Source organism: Onychomys torridus, chromosome 6 (assembly GCF_903995425.1).
Source record: "Onychomys torridus chromosome 6, mOncTor1.1, whole genome shotgun sequence".
In the NCBI taxonomy this organism is placed as follows: Eukaryota; Metazoa; Chordata; class Mammalia; order Rodentia; family Cricetidae; genus Onychomys; species Onychomys torridus.
In genome coordinates, this window is record NC_050448.1 from 135,619,030 (window position 1) to 135,643,496 (window position 24,467).

General features: G+C 37.8%; 1 protein-coding gene across 1 annotated transcript in view; it reads left to right on the top strand.

The window, feature by feature from the left end:
* Positions 1–24,467, top strand: part of Wls (Wnt ligand secretion mediator) — a 108,692-nt gene that overhangs the window by 62,960 nt on the left and 21,265 nt on the right. The window contains exons 3-10 of the mRNA XM_036190129.1: positions 5,703–5,827; positions 10,160–10,321; positions 13,656–13,792; positions 16,315–16,483; positions 18,835–18,932; positions 19,296–19,359; positions 22,639–22,782; positions 24,378–24,461. Coding sequence (XP_036046022.1) covers positions 5,703–5,827; positions 10,160–10,321; positions 13,656–13,792; positions 16,315–16,483; positions 18,835–18,932; positions 19,296–19,359; positions 22,639–22,782; positions 24,378–24,461 — 983 coding nt within the window. The remainder of the gene's footprint in view (positions 1–5,702; positions 5,828–10,159; positions 10,322–13,655; positions 13,793–16,314; positions 16,484–18,834; positions 18,933–19,295; positions 19,360–22,638; positions 22,783–24,377; positions 24,462–24,467) is intronic.

Sequence of the window (24,467 nt, forward strand, 5' to 3'; positions counted from 1 at the left end):
ACTCCATAATCCTAAAATTTTCTTTGCGTCCCCATAAGATACAGCGCCCCCCTCTAGCAGGAAGTAGTAAGAGAAACTACGCCCAATTTCCCAAAATTATCAAGCTGGCTTTGGAGATGGAATTGGCTCACTCCTTCTCTAAACCCAAACATATTGCTAAAAGAAAAGGTTAAGAGATTTTTGTGTCCCAAATCAGAAGAGCCTTCTGGTGTAGGACAGAAAAAATCCAGTATTTTTATTTAAAACAAGTTGATTAAAAATGCGATCTCTTTCTAAAGAAGAAAAGGGGATATGATATAGATATAATTGGAAAAAAAGGTAGATTAAAAAACTTACTTCTAAAGAGCAACAACTTGTTTAAAATGTTTTACATTGGTATAGATTTTAGTCTATTGATACAAACTTAGAGTTAATTTTGTTATGCTGTGTGTATATTTCTACTCTTGTTTAAGGTATTATGTTTATATATCTCATTTAAAATTGTAATGGATAATTAAAAATAGATTAATAACTGGTCATCTATGATAATCATACTCATAGCCATGTTAGTTAAGTCTTCTAGGTATACATAGAGATATTTCAGATAGACAGGTAATCTTCAAACATTTCAAAGGTCTACAGAATATGACATTTAAAATATTTTTAAAATTTGGACTTTCTGGACAGTGAGACATGTCTGCTCCTGACAGCACCAATTTACTTCAGACAGAAAGATGGGCATTGAAGACACTTCATATGGAGTTTATCTTCACCTTGGCAAAAATAGCCATTTGCACAAGAAACTGTTCTTGCCTGGACTGCTTGATTGACTGGACGTGCAGGACCCATAGAAAGGTGACCACTAAACTTTGCTTGACAAAATGGTCCTTCAGGTTCCTGCTTTGCAGAGGAAACTGCCTGACATTCTACAGAACACTGAGAGAAGTGACTGAGAGATTCTAGCCCTGTGGGCTAAAGACAAATGCCCAAACTTTACAAAGGAACATTAGGTGACTGTCCAGGCTGCCAGCTGTCTCTGTCTACTCTTGCATCCTTCTTCCAGCTCTCAGGTAATATTATATCCTTCTGAGGCCTTTGATATGGTTGAAGACTAGATAGTTATAATTTCCTCATTTATGATACAAGATAAGTTAGATATAAAACCTTAGACTCACAAATATAAGATAGATAGGATATCTTCTTTAATATTGTAACTGTAATTCTTGCTTGATAATTGTTTTATTATCTGAAATTTTACTATATAAAAGTTAAAACCTTGCTTTTAAAAAAAAAGACAAGGGGAAAATGTTGCTCTGATTGGTTAAAATAAATAAAGTGCTGATTGGCCAGTAGCCAGGCAGGAAGGATAGGGTAGGAAGGACAAGGAAGAGGAGGAGGCAGGGAACAGGAAGGCTGGGAAGAGAGACTGCCAGCCACTGCCAGGAGAAGCAACATGTAAAGACACCAGTAAGCCACAAACCATGTGGTAAAGTATAGATTTATAAAAATGGGTTAATTTAAGATAGAAGAAGTAAATAACAAAAAGCCTGTCACGGCCATACAGTTTGTAAACAATATAAGTCTCTGTGTGCTTTCTTGGTTGGGTCTGAGCGACTGTGGGACTGGCGGGTAAGAGAGATTTGTCCTGACTGGGCCAGGCAGGAAAACTCTAACTACAGTTGATGCTGGGCCAGGGCAGGGAGGGGTTAAACTTGTTTGATCTTCTTTCTGCCTGAGATATCTGCTCTACCTAGGCCTATTGCTGTTTGTTTGTTTTGGTTTTGTTGTTGTTGTTGTTGTTGTTTTGGTTTTTTTGGAGGGGGTGGTGCCCAGGGTTGGAGTTTCCCTGAAAGCATAGAAGGCATACCTACTGTTACATTTGACAAATAAACTGTTCAGTCAAATATATTCTACTTTCTGATTACAACAGATTTACTTTCATAAATGAACTGGAATACCAGTTTTGAATTTAGGATTCTTGGACTGCTCAAAATTATGTGCAAGAATATGACTGATCAGGAAGCCATCATCTCCTATTCATCTCATAGAGAGGAGCCTTGTTGCTTGTGCAAGGACATTCCAAACTCTGAGATCTAGTTCTGTGTGTGTGTTTCTGTGAATAGCAGCCTTTTAGTCATTATTGACCACACAAATGGCTGTTTAGTTCCTTTTGAATACCAGGTTTGGGGAAAAATTATATAAACCCTGAAAACAAGATCAGATTTGTCCAAAAAGAGTATTTCCAGAGTATCACAAGACAGAAATAGGGTATTGGATGGGTAGGCTCTGGATTTGCACATTTTCTGTCCCATAGAATCTTCAAATCCTTTGAAGAAGGGAGGAAGTAAAGAGACCCACAAACATTAAAAGTGAGACTCTTGCCGGGCCGCCGAGGCACATGCCCTTAATCCCAGCACTCAGGAGGCAGAGAGTGAGATCCAGGACAGGCACTAAAACTATACAGAGAAACCCTGTCTTAAATAAATAAATAAATAAATAAATGAATGAATGAATAAATAAATAAATAAATAAATAAATAAATGAATAAATGAATAAATAAATAAATGAATAAATGAATAAATGAATAAATAAATAAATAAATAAATAAATAAATAAATAAATATGGAACTCTTTAATAGGGTGAGGCCTATAGCATGAATTTTAACAGGTCTTATTAATAAAATCAAAATAAATAAATAAATATGGAACTCTTTAATAGGGTGAGGCCTATAGCATGAATTTTAACAGGTCTTATTAATAAAATCAAACCTAAGCCAAGTATTGGGGTGAATGCTGGAAGATCAGAGAAGCAGAACAAGCCACAGCTTCCTCACCTCAACAGTTCCTCAGCTAATCTTGTTTCCTCACACTGGAAGCCTCTGTATCCTCATCTGAATGGGTCTCAGCTGAACTGTTGCTAAAAGCCTAAGAGCTTAACCAGCCTAGTTCCTGGTTTTCATGCCCTATATGCCTTTCTGCTGTCTGTCATTACTTCCTGGGATTAAAGGCATGAGTCACCATGCCTGGCTATTTCCAGTGTGGCCTTGAACTCACAGAGATTCTAGCCTCTGTATCTAGTGGCTGTTCTGTTCTCTGACCTCAGATAAATTTATTAGGGAGCACAATATTTTGGGAAACAATACCCCTACAAGAGGCCCCAATTGAGTTTACTCTACTCACATATAATACATGCCCATTTCTTACAAGGAAAATAGTTTTCCAAGGAAAAGAATATGTGAACTAGTATTGTAGCCTGAGGGAGCTAATAACTTATACCTTTTTTTTTTTTACATGTCTGCTCTTGGGAATCTAGCAACTCTCCAAGTGTCCTTTCAACATCACTGAAAGTGCTAGTTCCTAATGCTAGTGTTAAAAGGGAGAAAGGTTGTTTCTACAATTAGATTCACCACTGGGAATGCAGTCCAGTTCCTCTTATTAACCATGAGACTGTTAATATATGGAGTGATTAAAGCTAGTGTGGTCAAAGAGATAGTCAAGCTCTGAGGATTGCTTTTGTTGAGTGGGGGGGGGGCACACAATTTCCTATCTTCCTGGTTCTCTATATTGTCTGATCTTTAAGTCTTTGCTTAGATAGTACTAATGAGAGGAAGCCTTTTTGTGTGTAGTTCTTTGTCCAGTTACCCTGTTGGAACACACTGTGCCTCACCCCACTCTGCAGCTGATATATTCTGAGTGGCTTGAGACTGGGTCACATAAATTGGTTCACTTTTCCAGAATATTCCCTCTATGGGAGTTTAGGCTGTAGATAATCAAGAAATCCTACTTTACTTATATTTAACAGTAATAATGAATCATCTTTCATCCACATCAGATTGATAAATGGAAAAACAGTCATTCTATATTCCTAGTAATTTATATGTATTCTAGTTTAGTAGAAATTGATTAGATACTATGTAGCATGTAGTGCTTCCACTAACCTGACCTCTGTTAGTTAGATTTTACTTTACAAATCAGCAAACTGAGGATTTATAGCTAGTAGTCAGTCTAGAATTGATCCCAATTTCCAATGGTGGTTGGCTCTCCATTCATTGTGGAAATATGGGATTGTGCTTTATTTATTTTTTATTTCATTAAAACTGTCTATTTGTGAACTTGCTCACTACAGTACAAAATGCTCAAAAATTGATGAATTCGATTTTATTAGTCTAATCTTCTTATTGAGAAGTAGTAAATTAACCCTACCAAAGTCTCTGTTGATGTGGAAATATAAGTACATCTACCTATTCTCATTATCAGTGTATGAATTTTTGTTTTTAGAGAATTAATTTTGTCTACAATATGAAGGAATTTTGAGTTTCAGAGAAATAGTTTCTTATAAGTGAGAACCTTTTGGGTACAGTTTTATGAAGGGTACGTTCAGATAAGAGTGTCTCTAGAGGTGAGCATGGAAGAAATTCAAATGTCTTAGTTGTTTTTCTATTACAGCTACAGGTAAAGAAAGAACTTTATTTAATATACACTTTGGAGAACTGACAAGTCATGATTAAGTGCTCTAGATGTTCAGTGATGGCCTCCTAGGTACATGTTGAATGTCATCATAATAGGAGTATGTGTAAGAGGGAACAGTCACACCACGAGACAGGAAACAAGAGGCTTAGGAGAAGTCAGACTCTCTTTTTATAGCAGTCTATTCTGGTGGGAAATTATTCACTCCTATTATTAATCCATTCTTGAGGGTGGAGACCACAGTGACTTAATCAAAATCCACTAAACCCCACCCCTTAAAGGTTTTACTGTTTCATCTCTGATATATTGTTGACAAAGCCTCTTGGAAGATATTCTCAAATCATTTCCATAACAAAGAAGAGTGTTGAGAGAAAAAAAAAACATTAAATGAATTTCTAAATAGTTTTATTTAATAAGAAACACAGAGCCAAATACAGGGGTAATAGCCAAAGAGATCAGAGAAATAGCGAGTAGCCATGACTAGCCTTAGCTTTCCATCATGCAGTAGCTTCCCCAGAGAGAGCTTCTTCCTGTCTAACCTGTGCTTTTATTGCTTTCCTGTTCTGCCTTTTCATTGGCTCTAAGCCCAGCCACCTCATTTCCTTGTCACTGCCTGTCTATATAGACCTCCAGGTCTCTATGTTTGGTACTGGGATTAAAGGTGTGTATTACCTTGCTTGGCTGTGTCCTTGACCGCACAGAGACTCTGCCTACTGTGTGATCAGATTAAGGGCATATGCTACCACCACATGACTTCTGTTTATGGCTTGCTATGTGACCTCTGATCTCCAGGCAAACATTATTTATTAACATACAAATAAAATATCACATTTCAGCCCAAATAAAATATCACTACAGAAACAAGCAAAGAAACTATGATAATCAAGTATTTAAGGCATTTATGTGGTACAGCAACGTCCATGTTGTTCTTATAGGCATATTTTAGACCAGTAGTGCAAGTTACAGGAGGATAGCTTCTAATCATGATTCAGATTCCAAGCAACTGTGCTGCCTCAGAGAGAATGAAGATCTTATCTCTAGTAGAGTTTAAATGGAAGTTCTTCCCACTCTGCTATGGGAAGAGATCCAGAATCCATACTAGACTTTAGTACTGTGACTTCAGTCTTTGGTTTGAGTTTGCTAATAATATCTCTTTTGTTTTGTGGATTCCATGGAAGAGCCTGTGAAAATTTTGGAATGTTTCCAAAGTTTTTTTCCCAAAATCATTTAGAAATTGTCCATCTTTTCTCTTGCAGGAGAAAATGCAGAAGTTTCCATGGATGTTTCCCTGGGTTACCGTGATGATATGTTTTCTGAATGGACTGAAATGGCCCATGAAAGAGTACCACGTAAACTCAAATGTACTTTTACATCCCCCAAGGTAGGGTACCTTTTTCACTGAGTTGAGTATTTCTTTCTTGACATGGAGTTACACCAATCAAGTGATTTTTGATGTCCCATAAGGGATAGAATGTTGTTATTTTCTTTTTCTAAAGTAAAAGGCTATACTCTCCACTGGAGAAATTCTTGATCATGCTTTTGCTCATCTGTTGTCTTCATCTTAGTTGTTCCTTTAAGATGAGACAAATGTGATCCTTCTTCTAGCATTGTTTTTTTAAAACTTTGCTTTTGCCATTAAGTGTAAGGACAAAGTTAGTAGTGAGAATGGCAGGTAGAAGCCTATGAATACCATGCCTAGCATACATAGCCTTATATTTTTAATCTAAATTAAAGCATGGATTTGGAATAAAACATATGTGGCCCCCATTCCAGGTTCTGTCACTAACTCAGTGTTCACGATCAAGCTTTATAATTGCTCTATTTTTTTTCTTCTGCAAAATGGAAAGATAATGTATAGTAGCTTTGGGTTTTGTTTTGTTTTGTTTTTTGTTTTTGTTTTGTTTTGTTTTGTTTTTGTAAGAACCAGAGGAAATAATGAACACCTACATCTACAGTGGCTTTATAATTTAACATTATGTCTAAGACATGCTTGTGAGTCAAATGCAACATTAACAAGATGGGCCACCTAGACAGAAAGTGTCAACTGTAACACTCATACACAAACTTTACCCAGCATGCAAGTATGTGTTGCAGTTTGTTTTCTTGGCTTTCATTATATAAATGTGGTTTGAGGACCAAGGGCATCAGTGTAAATTATGAGCTTATGGGAAATACAGATTCCCAGGCCACACTTAAAACCCATTATTTTCTGCTGATATGTAAATAAATTATAAATAATAGAAATTTATTTGGTTCATACTTGTAGAGGCTGTCTACAGTCATGCCAGTGGAATCTCTTCAGGTCTTTTATACTACACTAAACCTGGCAGGAAGGTAATCATACACATAAGGGAGAGGAGATGGGACAAAAGTGGGCTTCACATAGCAAAACTTCTCTCTTGATTATTAACCCACCTTCACAATAACAGCGCTAGTTCTTTCATGAGAGCAATATGCTATGACCAATTCATGATAACTACTAAATTTCAATATTATTATTGACAGGGACATCCAACTCCTGACTCAAATCATAGGAGATGGGACCAAAGACTTCATTTCAGTGCATTTTGAACTCATCCTTTTGGAATGAACAAAATTTGAAAAGTCCTATCCCAGGCCCTTTCTTTGCTGACTTTCTAAATATAGAGTTCTCTCCTAAACAGACTTAAAGAATTATTTTGTGTAGGTTCTTGAAGGTAATTTAATAGGTAAAATGAGAGGGATCTAAAAGCTGGAGGAAATAGAGACATAGTTAATATTTCAGATTTTTTTATGAAGTTAAGGAAATTCCCTTCTATATGTAATGTAAGTTGGTTGTGTCTTTCAGAGGAGAGCCTGGTTAAATGTAAGTTACCGGGCTTTCAGATATAGAAAATTTTATCCACATAAAAAGAAGTCATTTTTCACTTTTCCTTACACTTTGGAGAGGTATGTGTGGGGTGCTGCCTGTAACTGCTTCTTAATGACAGGAGCTTAATTATCTTTATGATGTGTTGATCTCCTTCTCAAAAAAGATCAAACTTTGAAAGGTGTGAAGAAAATGAATCATCAAATCTATGCATTTTGATTATGGTAAAGTTTAATCTTGATTCTGAAGATTAAATGAGAAATTGCTTTAAAGCTCTACAGTCTCTAGTGGATTGTGAAGTCAAGAAAAAAAAATCAAGTTGCTACCTGCTATAATTTGCCCTAATTAGGCAGTCTTATGCCAGAATTAGGGGAAGGGAGGGAGGGTGGGAGGAGGGGAAGGCAGGTGGGAGGCAGTGAAAAGGGGAGAAAGTAAGAATATTGTTTATCTTAAGAACTATAGAGGTAGAACTTTAGAAAGCAAAATCAAAGCATGGTACACATACATATATGCAGGCAAAGTACTCAATATACATAACATAAAAATAAATAAATACAGTAAAGTGGAAGGAAGGAACCAAGGAAACAAGTAAACCCTCCAGCCTCTAACTGCATATGGTGAATTTGACATTAATCCTGCTAAGCAGCTTGAAATTTATTTCCATTAATTCCTACAGATTTGTATTTCTAGACTTATTTGTAAGTAAAGGAGGAAACAGGAGTTCAAGGGCAGAGAGACCATTTATATAGGGAGAATCCTCCAATATGCATCTATAATTTAGAAAGAAGCAGAACTCTTTACACAAAATGATTTTACTTTTGAAATCTTATTTGCCACCACTAATAAACTGGTGATGTCTGACAAAACCCTCATACTTTAAAAGGTAAGTTTTCATGATTCATTACTGATGTATGTCTAGTCTAGAAAGGGATTGCTAGTCATGTTTGACTTGGCAAGGAAGGGAAAAAGAAAGAAGTGCATGAACTATTTATTTGCCAGTTTTATTCCACCTAATCTATAAGTGTCTCCTGTTCATTGCACTCAGGATTAGTATAATATCCTGACTGTCCAATAAAGAGGCCCTGCCACCATTACAAAAGGTGCTGAATCCTTTCTATGCTAAACTATAGACTCCTGCTCATCTTCTCACTGGATTCTATACTAGTTATTTTTCTCTAATTTTACAAATTATTAATACCACCTGAAACAATTTGGAACTAGGAATGAGAAATAATTTACCCCTATTCACTTATTCAGGACACATCAAATTTTCCTGAGTGTAGATCTGATATTAATGGCAGACTTCCAGTTACTTAATTGGAAAAGGTCTCTGCCTGCTACAGCTCATACTTCTGCACACCATGTTCACCTCCCATACCCACCATTAATAGGCACATACACAGGATGCCTTGAGATGTGTACAGAATTTATTTCCTCACTACCATATAGTCTTTCTTAAATTGTTAGGAAGTTCAAGAGGCTTTCTTAGGTACTGGGCTAAATTTCTATTTAGTTAAATTTTAAGTTGTCTCTTGCCAATTTGGCTGTTGAGTTGTTAGGAGGTTCAGGTTGAGTGCAGAAAATTCTGAAGGAGTGTCTCTAGCAAACTAATCCCATCATTCAAAGCACTGTATGCAACTTCTCTCTCTTTTTTTAATTTTATTTTTAAAGACATTTTTATTTGATGTGTATGAGCATTTTTTCTGTATGTATGTAAGTACACCACCTACATGGAGTCTGTCTTAGTTTGGGTTTCTATTGCTTTGGAGAAACACCATGACCATGTCAACTCTTATAAAGGAAAACATTTAATTGGGGCTGGCTTATAGTTTCAGAGGTTAGTCCATTATTATCATGGTGGGATATGATGGCATTCATGCAGACATGGTGCTAAAGAAGGAGCTGAGTGTCCTACATCTTGATCTGCAGGCAGCAGAAGAAGTCTGTGTCACAGGGCATAGCTTGAGCATGGGAGACCTCAAAGCTCAGCCCCACAGTGCCACACTACCTCCATCAAGGCCACACCTACTCAAACAAAGCCACACCTTCTAATAGTGCCACTCCCTATGGGGTCCATTTTCTTCAAACAACCACACAGTACATGGAAACCAGAATAAAGTACTTTGGAACTTAAGTTATAATCATTTAAGCTGTTGTGTGGATGCTGAGAATGGAATTTGAGTCCTCTGCAAGAACAGCAACTGCTCTTAACTGTGGAGCCATTTCTTCAGCACCAATGTACTGCTGCTTTACTTATTTATTTATTTATTTTTGGTCAGATCAATAAGAGAAAGATAATTTTAGCTTTTTATATTTCACTTGTGAAAATAATTAGCCATCATCAAGACTGTGATGGACTTCAGCAATGGCTTTCCTCCTGGACACACAAGGAGTCTTTGGAGGTCTCTTAGGAATTCCCTAGTATAGTAGACCAGAGAGCAGTCTGATGTAAAGCTCTAATGTGGATTCTAGGTCTGAGAAAGGTATCAAAGGACAGAAGAGATCTCTACTTTTTACCTAAATTTTATTTTTTGGTTTTACTTCAAATGGAGCTGATCTCTCTCTCTCTCTCTCTCTCTCTCTCTCTCTCTCTCTCTCTCTCTCTCTCTCTTTCCCTCTCTCTCTCTCTCTCTCTCTCTCTCTCTCTCTCTCTCTCCCTCCCTCCCCCTCTCCCTCTCCCTCTCTCCCCTCCCCCTATTTCTGTGAAGTAGTTCAGTGGACACCAGGATTCCTTGTAGATCTGTGCCTTTAATGTGCACCTTAACACATTAGCATTTTAAAAATTAGTCATATGAGCTCAATGCAAATGAATGTATATAGTCTTCTAAATAGTAATCTGCCTCAAACCATCTAATCTCTTCCCAGACTCTAGAGCATGAAGGTCGTTATTATGAATGTGATGTACTTCCTTTCATGGAAATTGGGTCAGTGGCTCATAAGTATTACCTTCTAAATATCCGGCTACCAGTGAATGAGAAGAAGAAAATCAATGTTGGGATTGGGGAGATAAAGGATATTCGGTTGGTGGTAAGTGTAACTGAACCAACAGACTGTGCCCTTGAAGCAGCAGTCAAGAATATAGTATTTATATATGTATTAAAAGGGCTCTGTCTTAGTTCTTTCATCTCTTTGCACACATGAGGCCCTGGAAGCATGTGGGAGGGAAACTCTTTGTTTGTCCTGCCATCTATATGCTTATCTGTTGGCTTATCTGAGAATTGGGAATAACAATATAACCATGATAGTCAAAATGCTAAATTAAAATGATTTGCATTGATTTATTTAATCATATGCATGATTTTTAATATTAATATTTTAATTTTAATGAGTTTTTTGAGAGTTTTGAGTTTCATAATATATTTGGATCATATTTGGCCCCCCAACTCTTTCCAGATCCATGTTTGGATCCTATCGTTCCAACTTTGTGCCATGAAAAAAAAACAAAACAAACCAGACCAAACCAAAAAACCTTTAAGACCAGTTTGTGCTGCCCAAAATTTTATTGGGTATATGGTCTTCCATTGTAATGTGGTTGACTTACCAAGGGCTGCACTCTTACATAAAACACCATCCTTCCTTCCTCAGTTTTTAAGTTGCCAATTGCTCTGTGGCTAATACTAGGGTTGTGTGTCCAACTCTCCTCTCCATGGTGTGATTTGGTCTGGTCAGGCTTGTACAGGTTTTGTGCATTCTCTGGCAACTGCTATGAGTTCATGGATATAGATGCCTTGCTGTGCCCAGCTGCTGCTTTCTTGAGGTTGTCCACCTCTTCTGGCTCTTTCAGCCCCCTCTTCTGAAATGATCTCTGAAACATAGGAAGAGAGGTATGGTCCATTTTCCTTTAGGGCTGATAGTTCAAAAACTTATTCTATTTACCTTGGCTAGTTGTACATCTCTGCACCTAGTATTTTAAGTGGTCTTTTTATTAAGATCAAAAAAAGGCCATATTTTTAGACTGATAATTCAACATCTACATACAAAGAACATGGAATAATTTAGCTGACTTTCAATTTGAAGTTTCACGCCTACTGGCTAGCATTCATAGTGCTAGAAGGTGCTATGTATAGTACTGGAAGGTAAAAAAAAATAATTGTCAATCTCAACTATCAAGCTACAATAATGACTTTCTTGCAAGATATATCCACTGGTAGAATAGTGGCACAAATGTTATATTAATAACTAACCACTTTTGATAATTTAAGGCATGCTCCATGGGATGGCATGCATACCTGACACTATTAATGGTGCCAAGAACCTGAGAATGAATACATCATGGGCCCTGGGGAAACCTACTATTGTTATTCTGCTAAAGGAACATAACAATAAAAAAAGTTCCTAATGAGATATTGTTATACCTATAGATGAGTGCATCATTTAACCTTTATCAGGGAAGTGTCTTCTTGCAGTAAATGGTAATTAACACAGAGCTCCTTAACTAAACAACATTCAAAGAATGAGATTCTTTGTAATGTTCACCTCTAAATGGGTATCTTTATCACATTCCTCCTCTCAAGGCTTAAAGGTCTTTATGGAAGAGAAGATGGAAAGATTGTAAGCACTAGAGTAGTGTATAACTTCAAGGAAACATAATTTTACAGACACAACAGGACAGATGCACACATAAGACCTGTAAAAGTTAAAGCTAGGCAAAATCTCAGCACTGAAGAGGGGAAGTGAACACAAAGTCCTGCTCCTAGCCAAGAAGCTACTAATTATTTATATTTGCTAGGATAGGGAAAAATCAGTTTTCACCAATGAAATGACAGACACTGTGTATATCAACCACACTCCAGAGCAGGCCTCATGCACAAGAATAGTTGGCCACCACAGATTAGATTCCATATTTTATTGTTTGTTTTTTGGGATTTTTGTTTTTGTTTTTAAATAAGAGGAAAAGATCAAAAGTAGGGTGGGGCAGGATGTAGGGAAAGATCTGAAAGTAGTTGGGGGAGGAAAGCATATTGTATGAAATCCTCAAAGAATAAATAAAAACATAGAAGACAAATCATATGGGGAAAAGAAAAAATAAGTAGAAGCAGCTGTTTTACTTTGTTTACTGCTCAAGGTGTAAGAGTGAGCACAGCCCTGATGTGCTGCAGCTTCCTGTTGCTCATGCCCATATGATGGTACAGAAAACCATGCCAACATGCCAAGGTCCTGGCACAGGCAACCTGAAGCTGGAGTTCAGTGCCTTAGCTTCTCTCCATGGATGTGGTGGGCTTTGTAATTCTTTAATTGGTCTTAAGATCACATAAAATTATTGTCATATTGATTGCATAACAAGCAAGATAAGAATAATTAACATGTTTTTACCATGAGTCACAAATATTAGTGAGAACAGTAATGATTTCTTTCCATGTTATTTGTTTAATGAATGGTATAGAACATAGCGTAAAGAGGCCACATTTTAAATCAAAACTCATTCAGATACACATAAGAAAATTAAAAAGCAAATTAAAAGTACAGGTAAAGATACAGAGAAGCATAACTATTATCTGTAATGACTTGTGCTTTTTGCTTTTGTTTTTTTCAATTAATGGCGTTATGAACATAATTTGAATTTATTTTCCAATACTGCTTAGTGGACCTATGTGGTATCTCCAATGTTGAATGAAGACCCTATAGAAAAATCTTTGATTATATTCTTAATCAATCCCTTGGTATAGCATGGCCCATTTTTATGATTTTCCAGTGTATTACTATGATATCTGATGAGGAAACAAAGGGTATGTGAGGGCAATACCTTCTGTGACTATGAGCTGTAGCAGGAATCTTAAATGGTCTTATTAATAAAATCAAACCTGAGGCCAGTTATTGGGATGAATGCTGGAAGATCAGAGAAGCAGAACAAGCTACAGCCACCTCACCTTGCCAATTCCTCAGCTGATCCTGTTTCCTCAGACTGGATGCCTCTCAGTCCTCATCTAGAATGAATCTCAGCTGAACTGTGTTGCTCAAAGCCTAAAAGCTTAACCAGCCAAATGCTTCTAGTTCCTGAACCCCAATGCCTTATATATCTTTCCGCTTTCTGCCATCACTCCCTGGGATTAAAGGCTCACTTCTTGGGATTAAAGGTGTGTGTCACCATGCCTGGCTATTTGCAATGTGGCCTTGAACTCACAGAGATCCAGATGGATTTCCGCCTCATGAATGCTAGGATTAAAGGTGTGAGTGCCACCATTTTCTGGCCTCTGTATCTAGTGGCTGTTCTGTCTCTGACCCCAGATAAATTTATTAGGGTGCACAATATTTTGGGGAATACGATACTACCACAATGAACACTGTTTGCTCATCTGTATTTAGTTGTATAAAAATAACACATGTATATTCATCTCCAAAATTATAATTGGTTTCTGTCTAGGGAATCCATCAAAATGGAGGCTTCACTAAGGTGTGGTTTGCTATGAAGACCTTCCTCACACCCAGCATCTTCATCATTATGGTGTGGTATTGGAGGAGGATCACCATGATGTCAAGACCCCCAGTGCTCCTAGAAAAGTAAGAACTGATTCAGATCACGCTTAGAAAATGCTAATTTTCTATAATCTGCCATACTCCTATTTTGTGTGTCTAATTCAAGAAGCCAGTGTGTGACTTCAACTAGTGAACTGACTTTAAGAGTCATCATGAATTCTTTGTCTCCTTCAGATTTCATATACAAATTATTCTTACATCTTTAAGTGCTCCCCCTCACATTGCTGTCTTTGCTGTTCTTCCACATGGTCAGATTTCTCTTTTAATGGGCTTTTCTCTGTTAGTGGATGAACTGTTTCACTCTCAACTGAATTCAAACCCTCCCACACACAGGAAGATGTTCCTATAGATGTAGTCTTTTTCTTTCTCACATCAACATCTCCTTTTTTGCTGTCTTATTTCTATTTATATTACATCTACATATGCTATCCCATGAGAAAGTACTTTATTCTGAAATAATCATACCATTTTCTCCTTTTACAAGAATCTTCAAAAATCTTGCCCACATATATGCTCCAATTCTCTCTTGATTCCACTTTAATATTGATTGATCTCCACTGTGGCATTTTACAGTCTCATGAATCAACTCCACAGTCCAAATCTAATGGTTGGTTTCTAGTCTTCACCTTCCTTGGATCCATGAGCAGCATTCTACATAGCTGATCACCTTCTTTTCTTCACACAACCTTACTGGTTAGTCTCCTTTTATGGCCATCACTTAGTCTTCATTACTCTTCTGCATCTTTCTAGCCTCTTACATCTTTGAGCCAGGGCAGAGACTTTGGACTTATTTTCTTTATTAGCTCTGCTTTTTCCAAAGTGATCTCTGGAAATTAAAAATTGTGTATTATGTGATGATTCTTATTTTACATATTTAGTCTTAATCTCTCCCAAGTCTAGATGCAAGCATTTACTATCTTCTCTTGCACTGAAAAAAAATTAATACAAATACAAAGAACACTTGACTACTTTCTGCTGCCACCTATAGCTCTCCTAGGCCTCCCCATATTAATGAAAGACAACTCTTCTTTTGTACTTGCTGGACTGTAAAGAAGGAGGCGACTTAGTATTCTACTTGATATTCACACCTCTATCCAATCCTTGTGAAGTCTTACTGTCTCCATTGCTACCACCCTAATCTGATCACCCAAATCATTGCTCAGCTGGGATATTAGAAACACCTCCTTGCACTGTTTTATTTACTACAATCTTTTCACCAAAAGCATCTATGTTCCCTTTAAGTGTCAGTAAGATCACTCCACTCCTCTGCTGAAAGCTCTCCACTAGCTTACCCTTGTCCTATAAACCCCATTGGATCTTACCTCCTGTTCTCTGCAGCACCTGTGATGGTGCTCGAATGCCTTACATTCTAGGCTTTCACCTCAGGGCCTTTGAACTTGTTGATCTTGTATCTGTAATAGTATTTCCCAGTATCTTAATACTTCACTTCCTTTAAGCCCTATTTTGATGTTTCTCATTGCAGTGTTTTGTTTTGCGTCGCCCATTTCCCAGTGTAAATTGCTCTCCATCCTCTTTCTATCTTTATCTTTCTTTATAACTTTAAGTTAATATTTGTTAAGTGAATGAATGGTGTAATTCTATTATTTTAATTTTTTATTGTCTTGCTAGTCTCTTTTAAGATAAACCTTATATAAGTTTCTATTTTATTTCTCTGCTTCCATGTCCTGTCATTTCCTAAGATGTATTACATGTAGATCTGTAAATATTCCTGCCTCTTCCAAGCCTCTCTGCATCCATTTAGACTCTGCTTTCTTCCCTTTTCACCTTCATTTCCTCAACTCTTTCTGCACTTAGTTTCTGTCTCTGTAAGCAGCAATCCTGGCAGTGTTCTGAGCCTCTAAACTGTGATGATGTTGCTTACCAACTTATTTTAATGCCTCTTTATCTGTCTTTCCCATTAAATGCAGTTCCCTGGGTGAAAACATTGGTCTTTCTCATATCTGTATCTGTAGCCTTAACAGTATTCTTGGTACATTGTTCATGGCTTATAAGCATATGTATCTTTTGGATATGAAAATTGTTTAAATAAATCAGAATGGCATTTTAATAAATAAGGGGCAACTAATAGTATATTGAATAAAAAGCAAAATAAGTAGCCACTTGTATTTATGTGTAGTTGTATAGTTTTTATTGAAACAAATATGCTTACACAATTAACACTTGCCAAGGATATCACAATAATGACTAATGATGTATAATCTTAATGATTGGGTCAGTGATATTATGAAGACCGTAAGATAGTATAATTATACTAAAGCATATATATTTAAGAAGGCAATGGGGTTAAAGTGTGTATCTCTCAGGGGGTTTTATTTAATTATACAGAAGTTAGTGTGAAACTCCTTCGTTTTCCAGAGATGCAAACTAGGACATTTTGTATCCCAGGGTGGAAACTTACCATGAATGCTAAGAAACTGATCAATTGGCTAAAGTCTGAATAAATAACATCTCAGTTCTCAAAATTGGCTTCAGATTTTTAAAGTCTACCCTCCAGAATAACCTGGATCTTCTGGGTATTTTCTCAGAGTCATCTTTGCCCTTGGAATTTCCATGACCTTTATCAATATCCCTGTTGAATGGTTTTCCATTGGGTTTGATTGGACCTGGATGCTGTTATTTGGTGACATCCGACAGGGCATCTTCTATGCAATGCTTCTTTCCTTCTGGATCATCTTCTGTGGCGAGCACATGATGGTGAGAACTCCTGGGGAAGGGACATCTGTCTATTCATAGATGCTTTGAGAGGGTTGCTGAGCTGAAGCCTGCCTTCTTATACCTCTCTTAAGCTATGGAGAGGTAAAAGAAATGAGAGGCCACAGTTCTAATTCTATCCCTGCAGATTCACATTCCTTCTTCACTAGTAAGTTGGTGAGTGTTTTGAGGCAAGTGCTCTAATTTCAGGCCCCTTGTTTTTGACATATAGTGGAAAGTCTTAATGTATAGTGTTTTTTGTTTCATTTTAGAAAAAATGTGATAATTTAATGGAAGAGAAATATATTAAATCTGATCATTATTTTTATTTCTTGTCCTTTGACTTCCCTTCTGCTTGCCCTAGCCTTCTGCTTGCCCTAGCCTTAAGAGCAGGCTAACCACCAGGGACAGTGTTCATGCGTTTTTTTCCAGCTAGCAGCTTGACCAAGTGACCTAGTAACCTCTATTACCTGATATACTGACCTCTTTGCATGGCATCAAAGTCTATTTTAAGAGACTGTGTGGTGAATTATGTTTCCCAAAATATTGTACACCCTAATAAACTTATCTTGTGTCAGAGAACAGAACAGCCACTAGATATAGAGGCCAGAAAATGGAGACACACATACCTTTAATCCTAGCATTCCAGAAGCAGAGATCCATCCAGATCTCTGTGAGTTCAAATCCACACTGGAAATAGCCAGGCATGGTGACTCACACCTTATATACCTTTCTGCTTCCTGCCATTACTTCCTGGGATTAAAGGTGTGTGTGCCACCATTTTCTGGCCTCTATATTCAGTGGCTGTTCTGTTCTCTGACCCCAGATAATTTTATTAGGGTGCACAATATATTGGGGAGCACAATAGCACCACAAGGCTGAGTTACCATAATAAAAATAAAAATGACATTGTCCTTACATTGTGGCTAAGATGCAGTTATATCAGTAATAACTTTGTTTTTAAGTTAGACTTCAGAAAAGGTGGTTTAAAATTGTTTATTTAAATTACATTTATTTATTTATTTTTTTTTTTGTGTGTGTGTGTGTGTGTGTGTGTGTGTGTGTGTGTGTGTGTGTGGTGTGTACATCAGGGAACAGTTTGCTGGAGGTCTCTCCTTCTACTGTGTGGGTTCCAGTGATTGATTTCATGTTGTCAGGCTTGGTTGCAGCTGCTTTGATCGACTGAGCCATAGTGCTTGTGCAGGGGCTATTTTTAAATTTCATTATGAATTGGTCATTAAAATCAAATCTCTGAAGCCAGTTCCCTATGCAGGAGAATAGTGTAAGAAGAGGAGAATTTTCTCACAGCCAAATTCCACCTGAGGTGTCTTGCAACATGAAGTTTTCTCCAGCAGAGATGCCCTGGCAATGAGATAAGGACAGCAGGGCCCCAACCAGGATAATTGTTCACAATAAAATGGTAAAGGCCACCATCCATACCTAGAAGCTTCAGAAAAAAGTTTTCCTGTGTACTGCCTGGTCCCACAGCTGCTCAGACCCAAGTAAACACACAGAGGCTTATATTAATTAAAACTGCTCAGCCATTAGCTCAGGCTCACTACTGACCAGCTCTTACACTTAAACTCAGCCCATTTCTGTTAATCTATGTGTTGCCACATGTTCCATGGCTTTACCTATATGCCATTACATGCTGTTCCCTGGATGGCGGGATGGCGTCTCCTCACTCATCCTTCCTCTTGCCAGAATTTCCTCATCTGCCTGTCCCACCTACACTTCCTGCATGGCTACTGGTCAATAAGTGTTTTATTGATAGATAAACCAATCAGCGCAACACATTCACAGTATACAGGACATCCCACAGCAGGAGGCTGAGATATTTCATGTATATCTTCATTTTCTTTCACTGCCCATCAAAAGGAATACTTCATGCTGGACTTTTGACAAATGCAGGAGGCTCAAATGGGAGGATTTTTACTTTTAGGCTAACCTGGGCTGTATCTCAAGACACTCACTGGAAAGCAGGTGGGGGAGGTGGAAAATTGTTCCTTGTGATGATGAAAATAAGAAGATAAATGACATAATAAAGTATAAACCTTGATGTTTTTATTCCTTGGTGATTGTTTTACCTTTATAAACAAAAGTTATCAGCTAAACAGCAAGTTATTAAATGGGCCAAAAATTTTCCTAAAATCATTCTCTGTCATCCCACATTGCTTTGTGCATTCTTACTGATAGCCCCAGTGAATGGGCTTTGTGATAAATGATCTCCCTCAACTGACATGAGCATTAAGAGTTTTATCTTTTTGTTTCTAATGCCATACATGGTAGGTGATTAGCTGGATCACCTATGGAATAGCTTTGCTCTTGTGCTTCTTCAATTTGTTTTTACTTAGGATCAGCATGAACGGAATCACATTGCTGGGTATTGGAAGCAAGTTGGGCCAATTGCTGTTGGCTCTTTCTGCCTCTTCATATTTGACATGTGTGAAAGGTAAGCAGTTATTGGAGTCAGTCCAAGATGAAATGTGCCATTATGTGTCTACTTCCATCTTTCTGGGAAGAGTTTTTAAATGAAGAATGGTGGCTGGGGTTACATGGGATGAAATATGGAGGAGATCATATCCTCAGATGAAGTCTGTGATTAAATCAAAGGCTTATGCCTTTATACATGCAAAGTGCTTGGGCTCATCATATTCTAAAGCTCTACATCCCCTTATACTCTCTGAAGTTTACTTTCTAAATATAGAAACACCACTACCACACTCCCGATTTCGTCTATTGTTACAGTATTAAGGGAAATCTCTACACTACCTTTGTATTTTATTTTCCTTCTTGTTTGTTTTTGTTTTTATAGAGGAGTGCAACTTACAAATCCTTTCTACAGTATCTGGACTACAGATGTTGGAACAGAACTGGCTGTATCCTTCCTTGATAAATTTGAGGCTTCATTTTTCTCTTTCTATCTGCCTGGCCTCCATGATCATTTTCTGTGGCTCAGTTGATACTCTATGTATGAACTCAGCCAGGGCTTTGGTCCTCAGACCAATAACTGCAATTAGAGATAAATAATGAGAAGAATTAATATGTGATTTCAGGCTGTGAAAGAAGCCAAAGTAAGGAACTTACAAGCTCTCCCTGTGTCATAGGTTTTAGATCCAGTTCAAAGTTTATTTTCTGAAGTATATCCTAAATCATCTATTCTGTATGGTGTAGCAGCTTCTTCTTAAGCCATGGATGCACTTTCTGGCTCCTAGAACAGAGGTCACCTGTATGGGAGGGAGTATTCTACTGTAGAAAGCTTGGGACCAAAGTCACCATTGTACAAGCCTTCTGTGGGAAAACTGGGGTCTAAGGTCACTTGTATGCAGGGCTTCCATGGGAAATCCAGGCCTTTGTGTGAAGCTTTGACAAGAGTTTAACTGGATAACCACCTTTAGTTCCTGAGGCTCAGTGGGAATGACACTAAGGTAATTAGTCTTGAGCAATGCTGAGGGTTCTGATTAGTCCATATAATCACCATCTGCATCACTTCAATGAAGAAAAATGAGTCTTAACCCATCCCTTTAAGGATGCTTGTTTTAAAATCTAATATTCTGAACACCATTTTTAATATTCTAAGGGAAAACGTCTCTCCTCTGTAGTGAGAGGGCAGCCTGGCATTGTGTTCTCCCATAACAGCTAATACCTTGACTTGTACCCTTGAATATACTTTGTCTTGTGGTGATGTTTATATCAGTTTCTTAATGTCACAGAATTTTGTGAGCAAACAGATACATAGTATCAGTACCTTTCAGATAAAAGATTTGAAATTCCTCCACTCCTCACCCTCCACAATAGCGATTGTACAAGACAAACAATTGCAACGTCTAGTTCACACATAGGATGAAGGGCAAGGGAAGCAAATAAAATTTCAAGTCCTGCACCAATTAACCATTTTCTCTTTATCCCAGGGTACTGTTGGTCATAGGAAAGAAGGAAGAATTGCATTAAATATACTACTTAATGAAAGGTGGATGTAGAGTTCATACCTGTCAAAGTACTGGAAAAACATAGGCAATTTGGGATTCAGTTGTTAGAAGAGAGAGGAGCTACAGTCTGTTGTCTGCTATTGCTGACAGTTCACTCTTGTATAATATTAGAGGGACCAGCCTTGATATTATACATCCCAGAGGCTCAGGAGAGAGAACTACTAATGATGAGGACTATTTCCAGGAAATAGAATCTCAGCACACCGAGCTCTATAGTCCACTTGCTTTAATTCCTCTGGCATAACATCCTATTTATACAGCTTCAATTCTGTTCTTGTACCTAGCTCCTTTCTTGCCTGATTTCTCTCTATATTATCTACTCCCTCTAAGTTCTATCTTAATTCTCTCATCTTAATTCTGCCTCATCTAGGTCCTTTTCACCTTGTTCTTACCCAGATAGGACTTCCCCATCTGACTCTTCCTCATCTTCCATCTCATCCACATGTACTCTGTGGTCAAAATCCTCCTTATCCCTCCCCATTCTCTGTCTCTCTGTCATTCTAGTCCTGGGAGTCCTGGTATATGTACACTTACAAGCAGTAATCCCTTGGCAATGCAAAGCCAGGCTTCCAGGGTCAAACGGAGGGGTGATAAGAATCACATAGAGGGGCAATAACTGTTAATTATCATTTGTAACCCCAAAGGGAAGTGACCAATGGTGAAATGAATTAACAAAAGGCTAAATTTGGGTAATATCTAAGAAGAGAGATCTTATGTGCTCAACTATAGTCCTAAATGTGATTGGTAGAAAATGTTAAGAATCTATAAGTTACTAGGTTAATGGGAAAAAATAAAACTGCCTTTTTTCCTATGGCTCATATCTGTCCAAGCTATCTGCCATTTTTCTGCAGGGTAGGGGAAAATATGCTCGGTCGCTAGGCAACCTGTGTACAGCTAGATGCCTCTGGTGATAGTTAAAGGGAGATCTGGAACTAGAGGTAAGATTTGGGAAAGGAGGAAGTTAAACTTAATTGGCACATCTACCAGGCCTTCTCAAACAGGTAGTCTGGATGTTTAGAGAGTACAGAGGTATCTCTGATAAGGTACTTTCCTCCGTCTGGGGATGGACCTGGCTGGATGCTGCCAACGATGATAATTACAGGGAGGCTTGAACTGGGGTTCTGACTGACCATAGCTGTCAGCACAGAAGGTTGTCTAAATATTCCTAGAAGTGATTAGGTAAGGAGTTAGAGGTCTATAGCGTTAGTAAGGCTGTAAGAAATGAGGGTCCAAACTAAATTATGTAAAGCTATTATTTAATGTCCACCTGACCTAGGCAGTGTCTCCTTGTGGAATTTACCTTAAATCAGGAGACTTGCATGTGGACTGTTATTACTGTTAGTCCTTGAAAGTGACTAAGGGAGATATCTGATTCTAGAGGAAGCCTTTCCTGAGGCTGTTCTCCAAATATCTTGAATGGTTATGTCCAGAGAGTGATCAGTCCATACTGTTAGTGCTTCTTAGGGAAAAATCAATTAGGAAAACTATGAAGGCACACATGATTTTCATAACAGAATACAGCTGATATATAACAAGCCAAATAACACCAAAAGCTCCTTGGAATTTGGCTTCCTCTAGAGGAATTCCTTGATCACTCCAGGTAGTGACTTTGCCATAACCAGCTGAGTTCTAATGATATATTCCTGTGTCCTGTAGCAGTTCACACTGCTCTAGATCTTGCTGTGTCTCACAGTCTGGGCTCTAGTGGTAGGTCTCAGAATTTCCCTGATAAGTGTACTATCTGGATCCACAGTCCTTGCCTTTACTCTGTGTCCTTCGGGCCCTCGACAACCCCCTTTCATTTGCTATTGAACTTGCTCCATTTATACGTTCCCTAGGGTATCTCAGTCTTGTTCTTAGATAAGTCCAAGCACAACACAGTGATTTCCAGGCATGTTTACACTTGTTTTCTGATTCTAGCAAGTCTGATTAGATATATGTAGGATGGCTTAGAACACTGTTTGAATATTCCCTTCTCTGAAATTGTTGTGTCAGAAAACCCCAATCAGTGGTATCAGAATACCAGGTTTTAATAGTAGTGCCTTTCTCAAAACCCCTTGAACACTTGGAGACAATGTTGAGTGTCACCAACACAGCTGGGAGGAGTTCTGTGCCCTCTTAGAACATGTTCTTGGCAGATCTACTCTTTCCTTCACTATGTACTTGCAGATGGCTTTCATCATTGTAGCAGGGATCTGCCTCTGCCTCTATTTTCTGTTTCTGTGCTTCATGGTATTTCAGGTTTTTCGAAACATCAGTGGGAAGCAGTCTAGTCTCCCAGCCATGAGCAAAGTCCGGAGGCTGCATTATGAGGTAAGCAGCTATCTTGGCTCATTCTAAAGCTGATGCTCATGATCTCTAACTGGATGTGTAAACACACAACTCTGGAAGTTGGAAGTTTTAGTTTCAAATACACATTAAGGAGACATCAAAATGAACTGGCCAGTAAAAGTGCTTGCCATACAAACTCGACAACCTGAGTTTATTCTCTGGAACTCACAGTCAGAGAAAACTGACACTTGAAATTTGTTCTCTGACCTCTACAAAATCACTGTGGCATGTGTGTGTCCAAAGTCTCTCCCTCTCCCCCACGCCCCCCGACCCGTGTGTGCGTCTGTCTATAGCATGCACACAAATAAATAGATATAGATAGATAGATAGATAGATAGATAGATAGATAAATAAATAAATAAATAAGCAAAATAAGTAGACATTAAAGACTTTTCATACAGGGTTCTGGGACAAATAAAAAGACACCCAAACAACTATTTCCTGAAGTTTTCTGAAGTATAAACATGTACTCTTAGCAGTAAGATAAAAACTTGCCCAATGGGTTCTTTAAGAAAAACTTTTGATGGAACCTAGGTGCTTACTGTATGAGATGGGATACTGAACTACATAGAACCAACTTAGCTTGGGGTATGGCTTTTCTTCTAACACTTGCAGATTTTAGCCCAAATAATCTGCTTTCTATACTTAAAGAAAAAGAAATTGTTAGGTACTATTGCTTGTGTGTGTATATGATGTATGAGTGAGTATGCATGTCATAGCACAAGTGTAGAGATCAGAAGACAACTGTGTAAATTCATCTCTCTACCTTGTCTTTTACATGGGTTTAAGGAATTAAATCAAGGTTACTAAATGTGAGTGGCAAATACCTTTATCCTCTGAGCAATCTTTCTGACCCATGCTTCCCAGATTCTTAGTACTCTACATTCTCTAAAATAGCCAGTGGGTGCTCAAGTAGAGTTCAGTAATCTGCTTCTAGGTTATATTAGTTATTCAAGAGAAATACCTAGCCACCTCCAATCTCTAATGAAGGTGACACATTGACTAAATTTATTGCTTAAATGGCTTTTTATGTGAAAAGAAGAGAAACTGCAGAATCAATAAGTGATGCACAGCAAGTCTGCACAGAAGACACCTTAATCACTAGGCACCATTCTTTATATCCTGATTATTATTATTATTATTATTATTATTATTATTATTATTAGAAACAAAAAGTACTTTCTCAAGCTTGTCTGTTTCCAGAGCTAGAGTGAAAAATGAGAACATTCAACCAAATCAATTTCACTTTGATTAATACACCACCCTCCCCCCCCAAAAAAAAAACTGGAGAAGAATTTTATTGCAATTGAAGAAAACTTTTATTTGGTAACTTTGAATCCTTGTGGAGAATTATATAACCTATTTATCAGAGAACTTGGTAGCTTAATGACTTGTTGTGAATGTAAATTCCTAGGCTCCAGTGTCATTGTTTCATGAGATATAAGAACATATAAAATATTTTGCCTAAGAATTTCCTGTGTGTGTGTGTGTGTGTGTGTGTGTGTGTGTGTGTGTGTGTGTGTATGCAGAGAAAGAAAATGAATATATTAAACCACTATTCCTGTCTTTCCTAACAGGGTCTGATTTTCAGGTTCAAGTTCCTCATGCTTATCACTTTGGCCTGTGCTGCCATGACTGTTATCTTCTTCATCGTTAGTCAGGTGAGT